Raw genomic sequence first — 20,476 nt, forward strand, 5'->3', positions numbered from 1 at the left:
TGTGACTGTACTTAGCCTGGGAAGCAAGAGTAAAGATATGCTAAATGGGCAAGTTCATATACCCACTGGTCAGGCTTGCTGACTGTGGTGGCCCTTTTATTGGATGAGAATGGGATGTACTGAAAAAATCAGCCCATGCTGCAAATTACAAGAACTGACTACCATTTATGTAACAGGAATTGTCTACAATTCATACAGGATATTGACTCACATTGAAGGACAAAGTGCTTTCATAACATACCATACATTTTGACATTTTGACATGTTCTGCCTGACATTTTGCAGAACAAAGCACAAATTACCAAACTAGTGAGAGAAATTCAACTTCATGCTATCTAATAGGAGACAAAGCATTTTCAAAACTGGCGATCCCAGAATAACTGGGGTTGGGCAGGGATATTCCAAGTCCCTCTAGAAGATGGGAGATGAAAAGATGTTTTCACTGCCAGTGAAAAAGAGGAACAGTTACAGCTGTTTGTAAAAAGGATAGTAAATTACAGACCTGATCCTGATGGAACTAATGGATAAAAGTCCTATGATCCCTGCCTAAGCTAAAATGTAACTGTGAGTTCTGGTTTGAGCAACAGTCAGAACAACTCTTAACAAGGTGCTAAATTTTCCACTCTGAATTATCCATTTTCACAAAAGCAAGATTTATGTTTCCACTAATATGCATATTCTAGATTACATTGAGAAAAGCACCTTTTTCTGTTCTGCATCTCTGTGAAAGCTGGATGAAAAAACACTGGGAAGCACAGCTTACTTTGGGTTTTAGTTGTAATTTTAGTCAGAGTACAACACTCCCATTCCTCAAGGAAATACTTTGCATATATTCCTGTCTCTTTACTGACTTCCTTTTTATGACACTTTTATCGGTATTTTAATGCACTGGGTGGTGGTGATATTTGTTTTAAGCTCTTGGCAAAGCTCTTTCTTTTTCCAATCAAAAACCCCGTTGCCACAGCGGGTGAGGTGGATTGCTCAGTTATTCCAGGAGCTCACAAAAGTTTCAACTCCTCAGGCTGTTTTCCTCTGCTGGAAATGATTGCAGCTATAGCAACCAAGACTAAACCACATCAGGATAAATTGTGCAATAGGGCCAGTCACCATTTTTTGTGTGACCCTACCATGAAAAAAGAAATTATAAGGGATACAGATAAAACATGCTATACTTGTTTCTTTAAAAACTAGCTACAGTAACTGTGGTACTGTAGAAGAAATCATTATTTACTTTATCTTGATGGAGGCACCATACTACCTTATAATATAACATGTTAGTTAATATTCTTGGGTGGAAAAGACTGTATTAAGAATTTAATTGCTCAGTGTTCAAAAAAAATTAAGATGAGCTGTTTAAACAATAACTGTTCACCATTAAAAATATTACAGAATAGCAAAACACTTAATGTTTCCATCTTAATTTTTTTTTCTATTATAACTAGCAATTTTAATCAACATGAGCAGATGGGGAACAGCAGAAGCAAACATTATCTTTTACAACAGTCCTAAGTTTAAGATTTAAGACAGTATCATATTTCTGTTAACTAGGTATCCCATAAAACTTTTGTCAAAGGAGAATTAAGATTGCATGATGGCAGCAACTGCAGGACCAAATGGGCAGACCTCCAAAACCCTGAAATTAAATGTAGATAATTTAACTATCTGCAAAACAGAAAATTTATATCCAGTTTAACCATTTTCTATTAAACTATTTTCTTCCACACTGAAATATAAACTAAAATAGTTTTGAACTACTGCAGGCCTGCAGTCTTGTTGAAAAGCTCTTAGATTAAGCACAGATTGAATCAAGTTGGATTAATCAAATTAAATGCCATTTCACCTCAGTTTTCCCTGCATAAAGTGAAATGAGGCAGCCAAAATAAACGATCAAAGCACTGAATATCCCAGCATTGACTGCACATACAAGCAGTTGAATTCATTTTTACACAGTGAGACAAGAATCTAACAAACCAAAATGATTATACTGATTTAATCATTATCATTTAGTGCCAGTTTAGCAAATTGCAACAGTTTTTCATGGTAATTTGACCATTGAATTGTCTCATGTTGAGTAAAAAACTCAGAATTCTGCAAGAGCAGCACCCAGTTCCAGATAGCGACACTCATTTACTCTCAGGGTGTAGTTCTCTTTGAACTGTGAGCTTTTCTTAAAGTAAATAAAAGTTCCATCCCATTGGACTGGACATAAATGTGTTTTTAAAAAAAAGGGAAATGCTTGCACAAAACTCTTCTGCTATATCAGAACTAAAATAGCTGCCTATTTCCTCCTAATATGCAGCTAATATATAGCACTGTAACAATTATATTAACTGCCTATTCTGTAGCCAGCTTAGTTAAAAAAATTTGGGTTAAATCTATTCTATTCATAGATGAAACCATATTGACTTACATGTCTTAACAGATAAAACATTTGCAGTCCTTTGATACTAACAGTTGCAGGATCATGAGTTTTTTCTTCACAGAATGTCTGTAGAGGTCTGAGACTGAAAGATTGTGTTTCCATGGGAGGATTAAATTTACTGAACCTGACATCAACAAAGGCCCTGTAAATCAAAATTTGACCAAATAGTGTTCTAATGAAATGCCAACTTCCACAGCAATTTTCTGTCAATGAGTACTGTTCACTAAGACTTCACCAAGAATACTCCAGAGTCAAACAAGAACATTAAAATGTCCTGCAGGACCATGGCCATAGTCCTGCTAATGCTTAAGTTTTTCCCAGTCTAGAATATGCACTCCCAAATGTGCTTTTTATGTCCCCCAGGATTTACACTGGGTAGGGAGTAAAGTTAAAGATTAATGCCCTTTGACATACTCTTCCCAAAATAAGATTGGTTTCCTATCTCCACACATCAACAGGGTGAGGGGGAAACCAGCAGTGTATATAAAAACCATCTATAAACATAAACAGCTAGAAGTCAAACATATTTCAGATATGACTCTGTCCTTGCACTGGGTACCAGGCACTCCACTTACAAATTAAATCAGAGCTGCTTAATAGCTGGTAAAAGCCTGATATTTTCTGTCCCACTTGAATCACTCTGGACAGGTAGCAAAAAATCAGATTGTTGATATGCAGTAAAATCACATAAACAGAAGTGGCAGGATAATGAGAAATTAAATATCCCACTAAAAATCTGTCATAATTATGAAGCTGGCACTGGTTAAGCATATTTGGGAACATTAAAAATCCCAATTCTAGTACATAAAGCATAAATATGAATTCATTCCTTTAATGTCTGTTGTCCAATTCCTGTCTTTGGATAACTGAAGGACTGAAAAACAAATCAAGCAATGAAGAAAAAAAAAATCTGTATTTTCTATTTATTAGGTAAAAGTGAACTGCATTAGAGCACACAGAAGTTTGCAAGGAGGGGGAAAAACAGACATTTAAGCATAAAGAAGGGAAGGCATTAACCAGCTCTGGAGTCTGAAAACTGCAGGAACGGAGGCAACACAGAAAGGCAAAACTGGCAGGAAAGCAAAGAGAGACAAGGAACTGGAAAAAGAAAATGGATGCTTAAGAAGTAGCAGAATGTGAAACAAACCAGAGAAATGACAGTATATTCACTTTTTGCAGGGCAAGTAAAATCATATTTTAACAATTATGAAGTTCCAAAAGCTACTGAGACAGGCTCTGCCACTTTTTCTAATACAGGGTGGGTAAAAAAAAAAAACAAAACTTGAGAAAAAGGAGGAAACTAAAGCAAATGGAATGATTTCACATCTTTCTGATGCTGAAATAAATGTATCTGAAAACTTGTTACTTTGAAAGTTAAGATTCTGCATGTGCAGTGCCTCATCCTTTTTCATCCCGCAGCTGTCATGATTTCAGATTTGGTTTCTAAAGGTGACAAACTCCTGCAAGGATTTTTCACACTTTAAAACAGCACTTGGATTTCAGTGCACAGTTAGGAAACCAGGTCACCAGGAGATAAGGTGCCTGTTTGTCACAGTTTGGTTTGATGTATTACATGATCCAAAATTGCTTAAAGGTTTTGGCACCTTAAAAATAAATCAATACTAGAAATCAAGTTCCTCTAGTCTAGCCAAGTGAGGTAATGTTGGCAACAAGTAAAGTACATCTAAAACATATTTAGCTTTACATATAAATGCTTTATCACAATCTTCTCCTTCTTCTATATATAACTGATGAGCAATGAAAGTGAAAACTACAGTTTCCTTCCATAATCTTGTCATTAGATAATCTCAACAGGCAAAATTTTGATGTGCAATTCTGTTTGTGAAAAAAGCCCCAAAAACAACAACCAAAAAAAATCCCAAACCAAACTCAAACAAAATCAAATACCTTCCAAAATAGTACTACTGCTATTTCAGTATACTACTTGTAACAACAATAAATCACATTTTTATTGTATGTGTGTGACAGTGAGCAGTGCCTGTTCAAAGTAATCAAGACAGGAATGATTTTTCAGATGGAAAACAAGGTAATCTTCAATACCAGAATTAAAAGCGGGTTCATTCACGGAATTAGATTTGTTTTTAAAGCAACAGGTTAATCCTTTGGAAAAGCTTGTAAAACGTGGATCCTGAAACAGAAGCACAGCTGCTCAGAACAGTCCAATGTGCTCCACTCAGTTCAAACTTCATTCAGGTAACTCTTGTCTCTAATTAAAAAGTCTTCCCTAAAATTACATCAGATGTAATTCCAGGAAAACATGATTTCCCAGATTTTCAGATACTTACAAAGGGCACTAGCTTTTACAAAACTTCTTCCCTGGCTACATTTATGTCAGTTTTGCTTACCTTTAAAAATAACAGAAACGATAGGATCTGGTTTCCCAAACTTGGTTTTAGGGATATTGGTAGCAGATTCCACAATCACCCGAAGCATTGTTTCCCTCTTCCCTAAATGTTGACTACTACCGAAGGAATTAAATCTTCAGTTTCACAGTCCTTCTGGACTGAAATGCTAGCAGGAAGAGGAGGCAGGGAATTACTGGTTTACAGCAAAGGAGGTCGTCTATGGGTGGATCTATGACGGACTAGTTGCTCAAAGCTGTGGGAAAAACCAGTCCTGTAAATTGACACCAGGGTCTGTCGTGCTGCACAGAAAGAGCTCTCGCCAGTGAAATCCCGTAACGGGATCCTGTTTAATCCTGCAAAAACTTTCTTGTTGCTGCTTTTATTCTTAAACTGCGTGATAAATCTCTCGTCAGAAACCAAGGCTAGAGTTAACTGTTAAGTACCATCAGCAATAAGCGCGACTCTAGAACTCGATCTAAATAGTATCTGCCTCTCCGTACACCAAGGTATGAAATTCCACAATAGCTTATATTTTTCCCCCTAATTTTGAGAACTTCATTGTTGGCAAATGCTTTTGGTTTGTCTCCGCGCCAGCCTAGTCAGAAACTGGCGATGATCCCAAAAAACAGTGCGAGTCCTCCCCCTCCTGTTGGATTCTGGAACGACACTGCGGCTTCCTCATGGAACGTCCGGGATATAATAGATTTATAGTATAATTCTTGAAATATGTATCCATAACTAAAAATTTGAAAGTATTAAGGAAATGCGTGCAAAAAATAAATTAAAAGTGACAAGAGTCTGTACAGTTTGGAAGCATATGAATGTTTTGCCTTAAACACGTGCACAAACACTGCGGTAACATGACCTAGGTAACATTTACATGACAAGCCAAGCTTTGAGCTCCCCCGTGCTCAGCCTCAGTTTTTCTCCGCTGTGAACAGAGGTAAAAACCCGAGTGGTTCCCGCTGCCACTGCCACGCGTGTCCCCAAGGAGAGAGGAGAGGGGAAGCCAGCAAGAGGCAGCAAAAGGAGTCACAAGCGAGCGCGGTTCAGCCTAGCTTTTACACGGTCACACAAGACCTAGCTTACTTTGTAATTTCTAAAATTATTAGATTTGGGGTAGATGGAGAGGAGAAGAAAAACCCCACATGTTCAGGGAGGAACGAGGACACAGACACGTGAGAGACAGCACTGAGAGGGCCCTGCAGGCTCGGCCCGAGCACCACGGCGCCCCGCTCCACCCACCGGCCGCCCGCTGCTGCTGGCCCAGCACCGCCGCGCCTGGCAGCCCCGGGTAGGGACGGCACCTCCCGGGCGGCGACACGAGGGGACACCGCCCCTGCCGCCACCGCCCGCGGGCACCATCCGGAAACCCCGGAAGTGACGGCCCCGAGCCGCGGGATTCAAACTCCCGGAAGCGGCACGGGCCGGGGCCGGACGGAGCCGCCGCCGAGCCGTGCCCCGCACCGGGCCGTGCCCCGCACCGTGACTCGCGGCCCCTCTGAGCCCCGCGGGAGCCGGGAAGGTCCGCGCCGCCCGCACTCGCCTCCAGCTGTCGGAAGCCTTGTCCTGCCCGCTAGAAGGAATCGCTGTTCCGTAGCGCCTCGTTCGGTTTGTACAGGCCCCTAGAGATGAACGCCAAGACCGCCATAGATCGAATTATTGGCAAGGGGGGCCTGAAGCTGGGCAGCTCCAGAGCTGACGGTGGGCTCGAGAAGGGGAAGCGGGAGGGCGCTGCCCCGCGGAGGTCCCTGGAGGAGTTGGCCACGGGCAAAGGCAGAATGACGGAGCCGGAGAGGAGCGAGCTCCTGCAGGTGAGCCGGGCTCCCCCCGAGCCAGCGCGGGCCGCGTCCCACGGGTACGGCACTCGGCAGCAGGAGCCTCACCTTTCCTCTCAGAACTTTTGATGTCACAACTGGTTTAGTATTGTTAGTCTAGACAAACTTTTAGTTTCACGCATTCATTCTCAGGTGTTTTTCAATGACAGCTGAGCTAATAAAATCACACTCATCTGACAAGGCTGGTAAATACAAAGACTTGAGGCCACAGGTGCCAGTTAGTCCATTAAGACTTGTCCAAATGTGTCCAATGGAACACATCGCAGAGAAGGCTTTTAAGCACTTCCTGCAAAGAGCTTAACGTTTGAAAACATTTGATTAAGAACATGCCAAAAAGTGCAGAGTGTTTGTTTGAATTGAGTTGTCAAGCTCCCACTCAGCTATAGGTAAATGGAACTGTAATTGGGTCATTACATTATTCTCCCATTGCATCTAAAGAGCAGAAACTAAGACACTGAAAGGTACGGAAGCATCTCTATATGACTGTTCCACTCGAGGTAAACCTGTGGTTGCAGAGAGAGAATTTCAAGACTTATTAGGTGACCTAGTCACAGCCTGTCAGGCTTCCCAGAAGGACAGGGAAACTTTAGATGGACTCTAGAAAAGGATACAACTCATGTGGACTAGGCATATTAATATTTCTAGGCCACTCTTTTTAATGAAAGGGCTTGCCATGTGTCTGTGCCACAACATCAGTTGAGAAGTCCTAAGCCAAGGATGAGCTGTGGCTGGGCAGCTCATGCACAGCTCTGGCTAGATTCCTCTGTGTATTTGCTGATTCTCTTGGTGTTTGCTGTTGGCTCAGTGTTGGTTACTTAATACTGGTTTCCTATAAACTAGGAAAAACAGGTGCAAAATCACCATCGTGTTAGATGCACCGGATAGTCTTTGGTGTCACTATTTTAATTTCAGTGAGTGGTGGTGTTCAACCACTCCCTAATTGAGGCTCTCTCAAAATCACTTGCTTTCAGTTTTTCTTTCTAATGACTTGATGTCAACATGCAAGATTTCAACATGAGCCTTTCTCAGCAGAATTAAATGCTATCACATCTGATGTCCATGCAGAGCCCCATGGCATCTTAAATGCAGTACTAATTGTGTGTAATGAATACCTGTGCTGGAGGCTTACTGGAAAAAGAGTGCATGTTGAAAGTATCTGCTAAAACACATTTTGAAACTACAGGGCCAGATAACATGGAAAACAGGATCCTTCTCCCGAATGCTTTATTATAAGTCTTCTGTAACTCACTGTCATGAGATTTGCAAGAAGGCTCTTGCAACCGAATATGCTAAGAAATAAACTAAGAAAGGTAGCACCAACCTCTTTGCTGGAAGTGTTTTGGAGTTCTTGTATTGCTTTTGTTTTAGGGTCATATACTGTAGTGATCTTTATTCAAAACTGAGTACACACCAAGCCTGTGAAACTTTGTTCTTTGCATTCTCTCCTTGTTTGGTCTATTTCAGACTGGTTTTCCTATCACTTGATATATTTCAGATGATCGCTCCAGTATTGTCTTCTTTGAGTTATAAGCAATTTTCTCAGCTAATTAAAGGCTAAGAGAACTTTGAAAGTGAGATATTCTTATCATAGAATCATAAGGTCATAGAATGGAATGGGTAGGAAGAGACCTTAAAGACCACCTAGTTCTAACACCTTCCACTAGACCCTGCTGCTCAGATAATCTCAAAGTACTTGCTAATGCATTTGATGCATAGACTAACACACTTTTTTATTCTGTTTCATTTAGAAAATACTTTTGCTTGAGAAAGAAAAAGAAAAATACAACCATCTTCTTGGAGAGAAGGACAGAGAAATCCAAAACCTGAAAGACAAGCTTAGGTCCAAAACCAAGACTAGTGAAGTGTCCTTCCTACAAAATCAACTAGAGGAAAAAACAAAGGAAGCAGAAAGAAGAGAACAGTTACTTTGTTCTCTATCAGAAGAAATTAATAGGTTAAAATGTAATTTATCTGCAGTCATGGCAAAATGCTCCGATCTTGAGAACGAAGCCAGTGGTACTTTTCAGGTAAGGACTGAAGAAATATTGCAATTGCAAATTGGATTTTGTGCCCACTAAGCACCAATACCTGCTATAAAACTGAAATTTTTTAAAATTTTCTTACAAGCTGTGTTGCATGCTGAAATATTCTTGTATGAAACGAGATGGTATCCAGATCGAGCTCTAAATGAGGAACAGTCAGAAAAAACACTTCAGGCAGCACAGCTGGGGAGGGAATTCTCTCCTGCTGTACTCAAGGTCCCTAGCTCAAGGTCACACACTGGTAGTGTGACCTGTGATACTGCTGGGATGCTCCACTGCTGCTTAGGCAGGCACTGTGCCCTTCTCAGATCTGTGTGCTCTGTGGGAAGGCAGCAGTGCTGAGAGACATGGGGCACTAATAAAGACAAACTAAGCTCCTCACCTAATTCAGCTTCAGTCATTAGAATATCTTTCTTCTCTCTGTTCTTATGAACCCTCATTTGTGTCTCAGTTGTTAAAACTAATTGTCTTTACTTTCTATGGCATCACACATGGTAAATTCTTCAATGTGGCAGAGGACAGGAATAATGGGTTTCTCCTCTCATTATGAAGTGGTCAATAGATATGGTGCCAACCCTAGGCAGGGTTTAAAAGTCCATTTAGGATTCTACAGTTGTTTTTCCACCCCTGCTCTGTTCTAATAATCTTTGGAAATTGCATTAGTAACTCCATGAGAGGCACAGGGAAGTTGTTTACGTACACGTGCCTAAACATAGGCGGCTGCAAGTCTTTCTTTTCCAGCTTTTGACCTGCAGATGGTGCTGGTTCCCTCCACTCCACACGGGAGTTGAGCAATTTCTAGAAATTCTGCTAGATTAATATCTTCATCTACTATCTAGATGAATATCTTCATCTACTACTTTTGAATGGTAACACATGTATATATAGTACTTCCAATAATGCAGTTTATAGAGAAATACCACTTTAAATGCAACATATTTATTTTAAATTTTAAGACACTTTGAACTTCATTAGTGGTGTTAAAGTGTGTATTAAGTCAACAGGTTTTCATGATATTTTTGTCATTAAACCACCAAAATATGTATTATTTTAAAACCATAGTTTTCTTTTAAAATTGTAACTGATTTATATTCAGAGGACAGTGATGTTTACTGGATGTCTTGGAGAACTTGAAAACAAGTCTAGCAATGCTGCTTGAAACTGCTAGGTGGCATACTAGCTCTGAAATGGAAACAACAGTTTTATAACACAATTTTGAGAAAGTTTTTACTGAGGCAGGACTCTGATGTTCATAGAAACAAGCTCAGTGTCTCTAAATCCTATTTTTATTAGGAAGCTTTTAAGTTTAATAATTGCATTCAAAGTTTTGTATTTTTCAGCTATAAATTATGTTGTAAATCATGTTCCAAGATCCAAAGAAAAATGTTGGAAAAAATGTAGTTTGGATTTGGGAAGTAATGTGCATTTTTTTTCTCACTGAAGTTCCCTCTGACATATACCTACACAGTTTCATAACCACTTTGTGTCCTGCAGAGAAGTTACATGTCAGAATGGGAGAAACATGGCTGTAACTGCTCTCCAGTTTTAGATGGCTCTCAAGAAGTCTCCTACTCATATGTGTACATAAGTCATACTCACTGTACTGGGATCAGGCTCAGAAAATCAGGCACTTTGTCCTTGTGCTTGCAGACAGGCCTTCACAATTTCCCAGATGTTCACAGTCTTCTTGTTATCCCAGAGAAGCATCAAGGTCTCTGGCTTTCCCCAACTCCTCCTCTATGTCTGGGTCATTGTCAAATGTATGAGGATACAAAACTAGAAAAAAACATTTACTTCTTCTTGTGTACATAAATAATACCCTTAAATATCTTCATTTTTCAAAACCGCTTTGCAGAACACCCTTCAGGACTTCCAAAACAGCAGTTCAGCAAAAAATACATTATGGTTTCCTTAGGAAATGTTTTAATGTAACTATGAATTGCATAAATTGCAATTTATGGAAAAAATTTCACGTAAATCTTTATCATATATTTTGAAGAAGAGTCTGTTTTAAATATCTGAAATGGCTTTCTGCATAACTTGGATCCTTCAAAAAAAACCCAGCAACCAACTGTAAAGATCTTTAAACACAAAAGGCACATTTGTTTTAATTTTTAAATGCATCTGATTTAATTTTTAAAATATTCTTATGCTATTTATGTGAGATTAATAGCTGTACAGGAGTAGCTTTGCTGTTTCAGCCATTTGTTTTAAACAACACTAACAAGTTGTTCTTTGTCCACAGGAAGCTGCCACAAACAGCACAGAAATTGAAAGACAATTGAAAGATGTAAGTTTCCTGTAAATTTCAACCATCTGTATTGAGATGCAGAAGAATTTAAATTATCATCATGTACATTTTGGGTAGTATAGGACCTCAGAGGGTATGTTTCTCTCTAAAATGATTTTGTGAGAAGGCACTAATTTAAATTTAAAAACCAAAAAACTTGCAAAAGAAAAAATTAAGATTTCCATCATCTTTGAAAGACCTTGCTTAGAACATCAGAACCAAGTGGTTGCTGACAACTCAGAAGCCTCTAGGAACCTGGCACTGCTTGGGATAGCATGTGGTTGGATTAGAAACCTCCTAAGGTCCCTTCCAAACTGAATAAGTCAATGAGCCAGCAGCTAAAAAATCCATGTCCTTGTTCTTAAAAATTAAGTTGCAATGATACAGTTTTATTTTATTCCATTTTCCAGGTCTGTTATTTTATATTTGAGATTGAAATGTCAATTCTTCATAATCTAGGCATGACTCATAAAAGCCTTTGTTCTTTAAGTAATTTTCCCATTGCTGCAGTTTTAACTTATGCTCAGCATCCTGAATTAACTTTCCAAATGAAGATGGATTTATTCATTTTTTGTATAGATTACAATTTGCAGCAGACTTATCTAGCATATCTTTAATAATTTCTAATATTTTGAAGACATAAGACAAATACTTTTAAAAGCTGACTAATTACCAGAGACTTTTTTGTTGTTCTTATGTTTCTTTTTATGAAGGCTCTTGAGAAAAATCAGCAGTGGCTCCTGTATGACCAGCAACGGGAAGCATATGTCAGGGGGCTGCTTGGAAGGATCTTTGAACTTGAACAGAAGGCAGAAATAGTTAGCCAGCAAGAATCTAAATCAAATTCAGAAGGTATCAACTTCATTTTTACTCCCACAAGTGACCCAAACCATAATTATCTATGGAATTAAATTTTCTGAAAACAAATTCTAGCACACTTAAAATCAAGATTTTGTTCTCAATGCTTTGGCTTCTTAATGGTAAAACTTGGTTAAATAATATTCCTCTGCTTCCTGTTATCTATCTGTGTTACTTGACCAAGAGTACTTCCTGTTCTTATCCACTTCAAAGATGGTTTTAACAGCCTTGACACTCTATTAGCAACCTCTCTATTTGTGGAAAGTGTTGAGGCAAATAGATGTACATCTCTCATCCTTCAAAGTACACTTTCAGTAGACATAATGGAAGCATTAAGGATTTATTAGCTAGGTGTGGATCAGATTTTTTTAAATTTACTTTTTTCAAAATAAATATTATAAAAATGACTCAAGATTGCCATGTTCTTTACTCAGCTGAACAGTTGTTACAGGGCAAGAAAACCTGTGATAGGTTTTGGCACCTCTCCAAAGCAGTGTTTCACAATAAAGATCTGGCCACCTCCAGCTCACTTCCTTGCTGTGCAGTTCCTCAATAAGGCACACCTCTCAGAATTAATAAAATTAAATTCACATTAAGCAGAAGAACCAGAAGACATTGACTTGCTTTTCTTATTACCAAATTATTGATTTCATACATTCTGCAACTGACCTGCAAGGTAAATTCACTAAACAGAACAAACATTGTGTGGAGTAAGAGCATACCCACAGATTTGCCATGAGTAATTCATGGGTAGTGGCTTGGTTTCTGTATTGCTGCTTGACTCTTTCTGGAAAACACTGAAATATCATCACAAGCTTGTTTTGGTGCTGTTCAGAAATCTATGAACAGTATTTTTAGAGGGAGGCAGACTCGGCTCACCAGAAAATGTTGCACAGTTACTGCAGTCAAAGCTTTGCCACAAGAGCAACCAGGAGACTTAAAGTCAGGGTGTAAGCAAGTTCCTCTCTTCAAGCAGCTAGGCAGTAGCAGAAATCCAAGTTGAAAATATATATATGAATATATATATATTGAAATATATATATTGAAATCCTAGCTATACAACTTGAAAATATATATATGAAAACTTTTTCTGGGGAAAAACTCAGCCTTTCTCTGAGGATGTCACTGCCCTATAAAGTTTTGCTAATGAGAAGATAGGGCTTAGTTCATAGTGAGGGAAGGGAGAACATTGAAGCAGGAAACTCTCCCTAGTAAATTACACTTTGAATAATTAGGGTAAGTCTTCAATAGGAAAATTATCAAAGTAACAAAACTTCCAGTGCCAAAAATCAGCAAAACTCGTGAAATTCTCCCTCCCTCATTCTGCTTCTACATATATTTTGTATTGCTCCTGAATTTTTGCAGTCTGCCTCCTAATTTTTTCCTACTTATTAAACTTTTCTTGGGTCTATAAGCAGAAATTTTCTAACCCTGGTTTAAGTAATAGTTGCTACCCAGGAAGCAAGCATTTATTAATCAAAAGAACTGTCCTAGTCCTTTCTATTGACTCTTTAGAAGTAAATTATGGCCTACTAAAAGATGGTCTGCAAAAGACAGTGGAAGGTCTGGCTTTGGTCAAAAAGGTTGAAGTAGAATCTATTACATCCCCAAGGGTATCTCTGGGGAGGGAGTAATGCCAGCAGCTTGGCTAAAGAGCCTAAAAATAGAACTAGGAATCCAGTGGCTTTGGGTCAGATTCCCATGTGTCAGTATAATGCATGAGGCCTTAGAAGAACTGTTTTCTACCAATATAACAGTGAGTGTATTGGTAAGGAGACTTAATGTATTATAAATACTGAAAGCTGTTTCAACCAAAGTTTACTTCTAATCTGAGCTGTGCAATAGCCTACTATGTCAATTTCTACTAATGAGCCTTAAAATGCTGTTAAAGATTTAGTGCTCTGATTTTTAAGTGGTTTTTTTTTTTTTTTCACATTACTAACTCAATTATTTCTGACTCATTAAGGTCATCCACAAGAGGAAAAGCAAGAATGCTGTGACCAGCTGTTTCTGACTGCTAAGAGAGATCCTGAGACTGAAAGACGCACCATAACCCAGCTGAGATCTGAGCTCAATGAACTTAAAAAGACATATCAAGAAACACAAGGGGAAATGATGAGTTTAAATGCCTTACTGCAGTCACAACGGCTTGCTGAAATGAAGACTCAAGAAAATGAAAATACAATGAAAGAGAAAGCACAAAGACTAGAACAGGAAAATGAAACTATCAAAGAACAGCTCAGGGAAGAAAAAGAAAAGTCTGAAGATCTTTTATGTCAGGTAAGTGGGTGGATTTGGAGGTTTGAGATCATTAGCAAAGAATCAAGAGAGAGAAAAATTCACAGTTAATCAGAATGGACCATCTCTCTCTCTGGTAACTGTTCTTCACATAGATCTAGACTCATTCCTTGAGGTTAAAACTGAATTGTTTAAACATGAAACTTCTTTATCAATTTATTTCCCTAGTCTTAAGGGACACAAAAGAGAAGGGAGAAAATACTGAATTCATTCTAATATAGTTCATCCTTAAGACTAATAGTAAATGAGAACAAGAAAGCTAAAAAATCATTTTATCATGTGCTCCTAATTATGGAATACCACTAATATTTGCTGTCACCTGGCAGCTAAAATACAACTGATATTTGAAATATGACAATAAAATTTACTAGACACCAAAGTAGGCCAAAAGCATAACAACACTTAAGCTCTCTAAAGACAGACTGGTTCTCACTGGTCAATAATGATTAAAATATGTTTATTTTATTTTATTTTATTTTTTGAAGCTGAACAACAGCATTATCATAAAAGTTGATACATGCTGAAAGCAGAGAATATTTTAATGTATGCATTTACTTAATCATTATAGTATAGTACTTTCTCTTAAACTTGTTCTCTTATTTAAAAAAAATCACATTGTTTGTTTTTATTAAGATAAAATATCATGTTAGTACAAACATAGGTTTTGTGAGTATATTTTTGTCAGCATCCTGGCAATCACCAGGCTTCCATTTTTTCTTTTTTTAACAACAACATCATCCTGTATTCTCCCTTCTCAGTGCAATAATAATTTTTCCCAAGGGTTTTCCTTGGGGAAGTAATGATTTGAATTGAGTTTGGTTCTTGCATAACAGGCACACATTTGCTGTTGGCATTGGAATTTAAGAGTTTGCTTCCATCTCATTATAAATTAATTCTTTTTAAGCTTATTAACTATTGTATATGGATGTTGTTTGTTACAAGTGTTCATCTGCCTTGTAGGTGCAGCTTCTTCGTAAATCATTGCTCAGACAGGAGGCAGAACACACAAGAATAGCTTTGTTGGAACAACAGGTACACAATTATGTCCTTAAGTGCTGATATTTAATGTGTTAGGCACAGAGTCTTTCTAGGCTAGCTTCACATTTAAGAATTATTAGTATATCAAATAAAGTAATGCTAGACATGAATATTCAATTGCACATAATCTCTTGATGCTTTCAAAAATTTTGACATGTCAGGAGGAAAATCTGTAACCTTGTACTGATAAGAGGGTATGATCAAACCTGACGTTTTCTCCACAATCACTTATTAAACAGGTAAAGCCTCAGATAAGGCACAGGAAACATCCTAAAACTAATCATCTAATTAAAGTTTAGCAATATATTTTTGATATTCTTATAGAAATAATTGCATTGCCATATTTTCTCTTTATTTGAAATTGAAATACCCTCCAATCAAAATAACTGTACCTCTTCTAAGGGAGATTTTAATAACTGGGGACATGTGAATTTCACTGTAATGAAAGCAACAGCAATTTTTAATTTTTCATTTAAATTTTCCTTTTAATCCCGTTTTAATATGTTATTGCAGAGCAAAACTGGCTTTAAATATATAAATGGGGAATATCCCTCCCAATTCATACTAACTTTGGCTTTAAGTTCTCACTTTGTTGGGCTGCCAGATCCAGATATGTACCACAGACTTAGAGAATGGGAAGCTTGATCGCCACAACCTGAAGCTTGAGTTAAACCATGTTCTCAAGGAGCTGCGCAAGGCCAAGGAGAAAATAACCCGTCTGGAACCCCTGGTATGTACTGAATATTCAACTCACAGGTGAATTCAGTCAGGGATTTTGCAAAAACACACATCTTCTTGCTTTGGGATCTTGTTTCAAACCCTGAGTAAGTGTCCCTGCATCCCTTATGTCTGTTTCCCCAGGTGCAGTGCAGCAGCAGCTCCAGAACAGGCAGGGGCTGAGCAGGGAACACTCTGTACTCTCTGTCAGTGTCTCAGTCAGTTTTGTCTGTTGCACCATGACAAAGATGCAATGTGCTTCCACTCACACTTATTGCAGGTGAACAGGGCACAGTCCTTAGTGCTGTAACACACCCAAGGCTTGTGTGCCATCAAGCCTTTCATATATTTTCCTACAGTGTTTGATCAGTGCATGCATGTCCCAGTCTTACAGTGAAGCTCCTCCTTTTCCAGAAACTCCGGGAATCTGGACATATGGAATCACAAGAAGACTTGCAAGCTGTATTTGACAAGAAGTTGACCACATATGACAGAAGTCCTCCCCTGAAACATTCCAGCTGCCTTGATGAAAGTTTTCTCGAGTGTCCCAGATGTAAAGTGCTATATCCAACAAGCCAGCATAGAGAATTACTGGCACACATTGACTTCTGTGCAGCTTGAGCTCCAAATGGACTAACTATCTTTGCTTCATATATGCTGCCAATATGCCTGGCAAAAGATCTTTTAAAGCTTTTTTCTTGCAGTTGTATAAACAACTGCTGATTTTATAATTCAGTTCCACAAAAACAGTATTAATATTATAATTTGGCCTCAGTATTTTACCTCATGTTTTTGCAAAACAGCTACTGCATTTTCTAGTTGCAAACAGAAATATTCTTAGAGTTCGGAATATTTTAAAGACTAAACTACTGACGGGTTTTTTTTGCACTATTAAATGTAGGAAATAGTAAAAGCACAATTATTGTATCAGACTATGTTTTAGTTTTGGCATACCCAGTTCTTGGTTGTTGAATCCTGATTATTGTGCTTGTACCTTAACTGACAAGAATAGCTGCAAAAGATTTTTGGCCCTCATAGGTGCACTATATATATATATATATATTTATTTATACATGGTGTGTGTATATATGTGTAGTGTGTTTAGTACATACATACATGTGTTATATATCATATATATGTGGAATATATCAACATCTTGATACATAAAAACTCAGGAGGGCCATGTTAGATCTTTGCTGCTTAAGATTGATGTTCAAAACATCAATCTTAAGTAGCTGATTATCCTGAACCACCATCAGGGATGACTAAAATGCTGACCAAGGTTTAACCTCAGAAAAACAAACTTCCTAGCAAACAAAAGCTTCCTTGGTGCAAAGAAAGTTTATATTTCAGACAATGTCAGAGGCCAGTTTTGAATTTTGCATATAGAATTATGCTGAATTAAACTTGTTTTGCTTCTGTGTGAAAGAGGTTAAAGTTAGGAAATGTCAGTTATTCAACCTTAGATTTGAAAAATGTCCCAAAGTGCAGCTTTTAACAAATTGCTCCAGTGTATTTGGAGTGTCACTGTATTTTGGTATTAATACAAAACACGAGTTAATGACAAATTCTGGCAACAAATTAGAAACTGGCAAAAAGAGTCCCTAATGGATTTGCAATTGCAGTGTTATTTTTCTCTAGCACTTACTGTAAACTTGAATGTGTTGTGAGCATTTTGTTCCTTGCATATGTAGTGAAGTCCCAACAAGAAGTTACTTCTGTGGAAATTATAAAAATAGAGACATTTTACAAAGATGCACTAGTTAATAATAAATTTGAGCATTTTACAAGCTTGTGGTTTGCTGAGGACACACAGGTACCCAAGGTGTTTCTTTCTCTGGCCTGCTGATTCTGATTGCTACCTGGTATCAGCTTTCTCCATTGTGCTTTGGAGCAAAACTATGCTTTTACCCATAATGTTCACCTTAATCCCTGATGGTTAAATCTTATTCTTAAATATGAAGGTGTTTTCCAAGTTATTGAAAATAACTGGTAGTATCAAGTGATGTTATTCTCAATTAAATCCAGTGCTCATGAGATAGAAAATACTAAAAGGTATCTTTATATCTGAAATATCTCTGCCAGATTTATTGTATTAGCCATTCTCTATCCACTTTTCAATTTCACTGACTGTGTCTCAGGCTAATCTTTGTATTTGACAATTTGCTCAATTGCTAACAACAGATTTTATGACCAAAGATATGATAAACTAATGAGTAAAAAGAAATTGTACTTCAGAACCTCAAGGTTTTTTCATGAGGGAAATTGTCTTAATTTCATATATTTTTAAAAATATTTTCATTCAGGATGATAACTATGCTTTTCATTACAGCTTAATAATTTTAATCTCTAATTAAACTACTTTTAAAAATTTAAGTTTGTCTTTGAACAACACCTTAATCAGCTAGTATTCTATTCTCAGCTGCATACTCAGCATAGCTTCTGCAAAAAGAAATCCTTATCTTTTATGTATTATAAATGAAATAGGTTTGCCTACTACAGGTCAGAGCTCTTCAGTAGTTCTGAGGCTTTCTTAAATCAGCATAAAACACTTCTGCATTAGAAACTGTACTGCAGAGGGAGACTCGGAAAGTTCATAATGTGATAATGTTTAAAAAGTTTTGTTCATTCCACCTTTTCTGAACTTTAACAATGGATTTAGTTCTACCTGATAAATTTTACACCTAAGCACAAAAACCCCCTTGCTGATAAATTTTTACAGGTCATTATTGTGGTATATGTTGCAAAATACCAACATGACATTCCAGTGAAGTAAAACACTTTGAAAGCAGACCCACAAATACTATTGTCATCACCTACATGTAATTAAAACCAACTATAAAACTCCAACTTCATAAGGTATGCAAATCATAACACAACTTTTTTTTTCCCATTACTTAGAAAGAAATCTCAGAAATTTTTTTTCCCTCAAAGTTAACAAAGGAGATTGGCTGCTCCTCTCTAGTTATATGGGGGGCAGTTTGTGCCTAACATGCTCACCTTACTGGTAAGAATTAATTAGCTGTCAGTATAGATCTTGCTAAGGCAGGAAGCAACAGCAGTGTTTTCATTACTTCAAGCACTTTGGGTTTACAATTTCAGGAGCCTTTTTCTGTTATGTCCCTTTCAAGTAATTGAATTTCAACCTACCAGGAAGACTGCATTATTTGAAGCTGCTGATTTAGGGAAGCTTGGGGGCTAATACAATGGTTTACCAAGAGTAGTGTATTTATAAATATAGCTTTCACACTGTTCTTTTTAAGCAAATTAAATGGTTTTGATGCAACATTGGGTGGCTGGAAAGACAGCTAAAACTCCCCATTTTTTTTTTCTATAAGAAGAGCTGCTTGTGAAATAAAAACTGAAAGACAGCTCTGTTGTTTTTCTTAGATCCATGAATCAACTTGTTATACCCTGCTTGCTTGTGTAGCTTTTAGTCTCAGTTTTGATACCAATCTTTCACAAGGTTATCTTGATTTTTAGTATTGTACTTCAAGAACAATTCAGACTCATATGACTGTAGTAGAAGTCTTTCAGATTTTTGATCAAATTCATGGAAGAGGCATGCTTATCCAGTCTAGAAAAAAACATGAAAAATTACAATTTCATACAGAGGAAAGAAAAATAAGTCTTCTAGTGCTCAATGAAAAGAGTAACATATTCAAAATTGCAACAGATAAGGAAAATCTTTCCGGTGGTAGGAGCAGATGAGCAGTGAAACCCATTGCTTACAGCGGCTGTAAAATCTCCACCACTGGAGATTTATTGGGACACTTATGTAACCACCTAAACCATCCCTGACAGGCGAGGCTGCCTTGGCTCAGGGACTTCAGCCACTGATTTCTCACAGTGCCTTGAAGCCCTGTTTTTTAATGGCACATAAAGACCTGCAAGAAAAAAAGACACAATAAGATTTAAATAAAAAAAACACAATGGTCATGCACTGACCCTTCATCTTCTTAAGCATGTAGTGTTATTTCACTACATGCTAAATTAGTACCTACTGTACCAGAAATCATTAAAACAATGTAATCTCATATTTCTCAACTGGAAAATTACTAGGTATTCCTATGTCTGCATGAACTTCTAGTCTAAGCAGACATAAAATACCATAAAATACTGCTTCAAATCAATACTTGCACTCATGCATCACTATCCTGCTGAAAAACAAGATAAATGACACAGGCACAACTTGATGTCACTTAATTCCTGATTATTGGGAAGTGCATCATTCCCACATTGTTTTAACAAACAGCACCACGGTGTCTGGTTCTTTGGTATTTGGGGTCTTTAGCCTTCCCTCCATAAGGTGCTCCAGGTAGAGAATTCAGAAAGCTGGTGTCCTGAGTGGGAGCTGGCCAAGCAGCCAGTGAGAAACATGACTGCTCTAGAGGAGTAACAGATGTAAATTCTCTTCTAACATTGTCAGTGTCAAATGTGTCCCTTGCAAAAAAAGCAGACTTCAAATAGGACATGTATCCATGAAGTGAGATTCCCCTCACACCCAGTCCTCCTTCAGACCTGGAACAGAGCTCCCCACCAACATTTAGGGACAGATACTCATTTGGTGGTCTCTATGACCAACCAGAATTTTCAGTATTTTATAC

At 37.8% G+C, this 20,476-nt stretch overlaps 2 protein-coding genes across 6 annotated transcripts in view; one reads left to right on the top strand and one right to left on the bottom strand.

Moving 5' to 3' along the window:
* The window catches only part of MYOF (myoferlin), a 61,308-nt gene extending 56,291 nt beyond the window's left edge, over positions 1-5,017 (bottom strand). For all 5 annotated transcript variants that reach the window (XR_009418851.1, XM_059476584.1, XM_059476586.1 and 2 more), the window contains exon 1: positions 4,789-5,017. Coding sequence is in view for 4 of the 5 variants with exons in the window: in XM_059476584.1 (XP_059332567.1) it covers positions 4,789-4,876 (88 nt within the window). In the remaining variant the exon portion in view is untranslated. The remainder of the gene's footprint in view (positions 1-4,788) is intronic.
* Positions 5,018-6,235: 1,218 nt separating this feature from the next.
* Positions 6,236-18,245, top strand: CEP55 (centrosomal protein 55). The gene is made up of 8 exons (XM_059477573.1): positions 6,236-6,602; positions 8,375-8,653; positions 10,914-10,958; positions 11,672-11,810; positions 13,783-14,096; positions 15,075-15,146; positions 15,757-15,882; positions 16,284-18,245. Exons 1-8 carry the CDS (start codon positions 6,420-6,422, stop codon positions 16,488-16,490), a joined length of 1,365 nt encoding a protein of 454 aa, XP_059333556.1. The 5' UTR covers positions 6,236-6,419; the 3' UTR covers positions 16,491-18,245.
* Positions 18,246-20,476: the final 2,231 nt, after the last annotated feature.

The sequence above is a fragment of the Ammospiza nelsoni genome, chromosome 8, assembly GCF_027579445.1.
Source record: "Ammospiza nelsoni isolate bAmmNel1 chromosome 8, bAmmNel1.pri, whole genome shotgun sequence".
Lineage (NCBI taxonomy): Eukaryota > Metazoa > Chordata > Aves > Passeriformes > Passerellidae > Ammospiza > Ammospiza nelsoni.

What these genes read in the sequence shown, in the direction of transcription:
- CEP55 (XM_059477573.1), top strand. Translation starts at nt 6,420, where the DNA reads ATGAACGCCAAGACCGCCATAGATCGAATTATTGGCAAGGGGGGCCTG. An exon ending in CTGAAGATCTTTTATGTCAG is followed by an intron (nt 14,097 to 15,074) that starts GTAAGTGGGTGG and finishes TCTGCCTTGTAG; the next exon opens with GTGCAGCTTCTTCGTAAATC. An exon ending in TAACCCGTCTGGAACCCCTG is followed by an intron (nt 15,883 to 16,283) that starts GTATGTACTGAA and finishes CTCCTTTTCCAG; the next exon opens with AAACTCCGGGAATCTGGACA.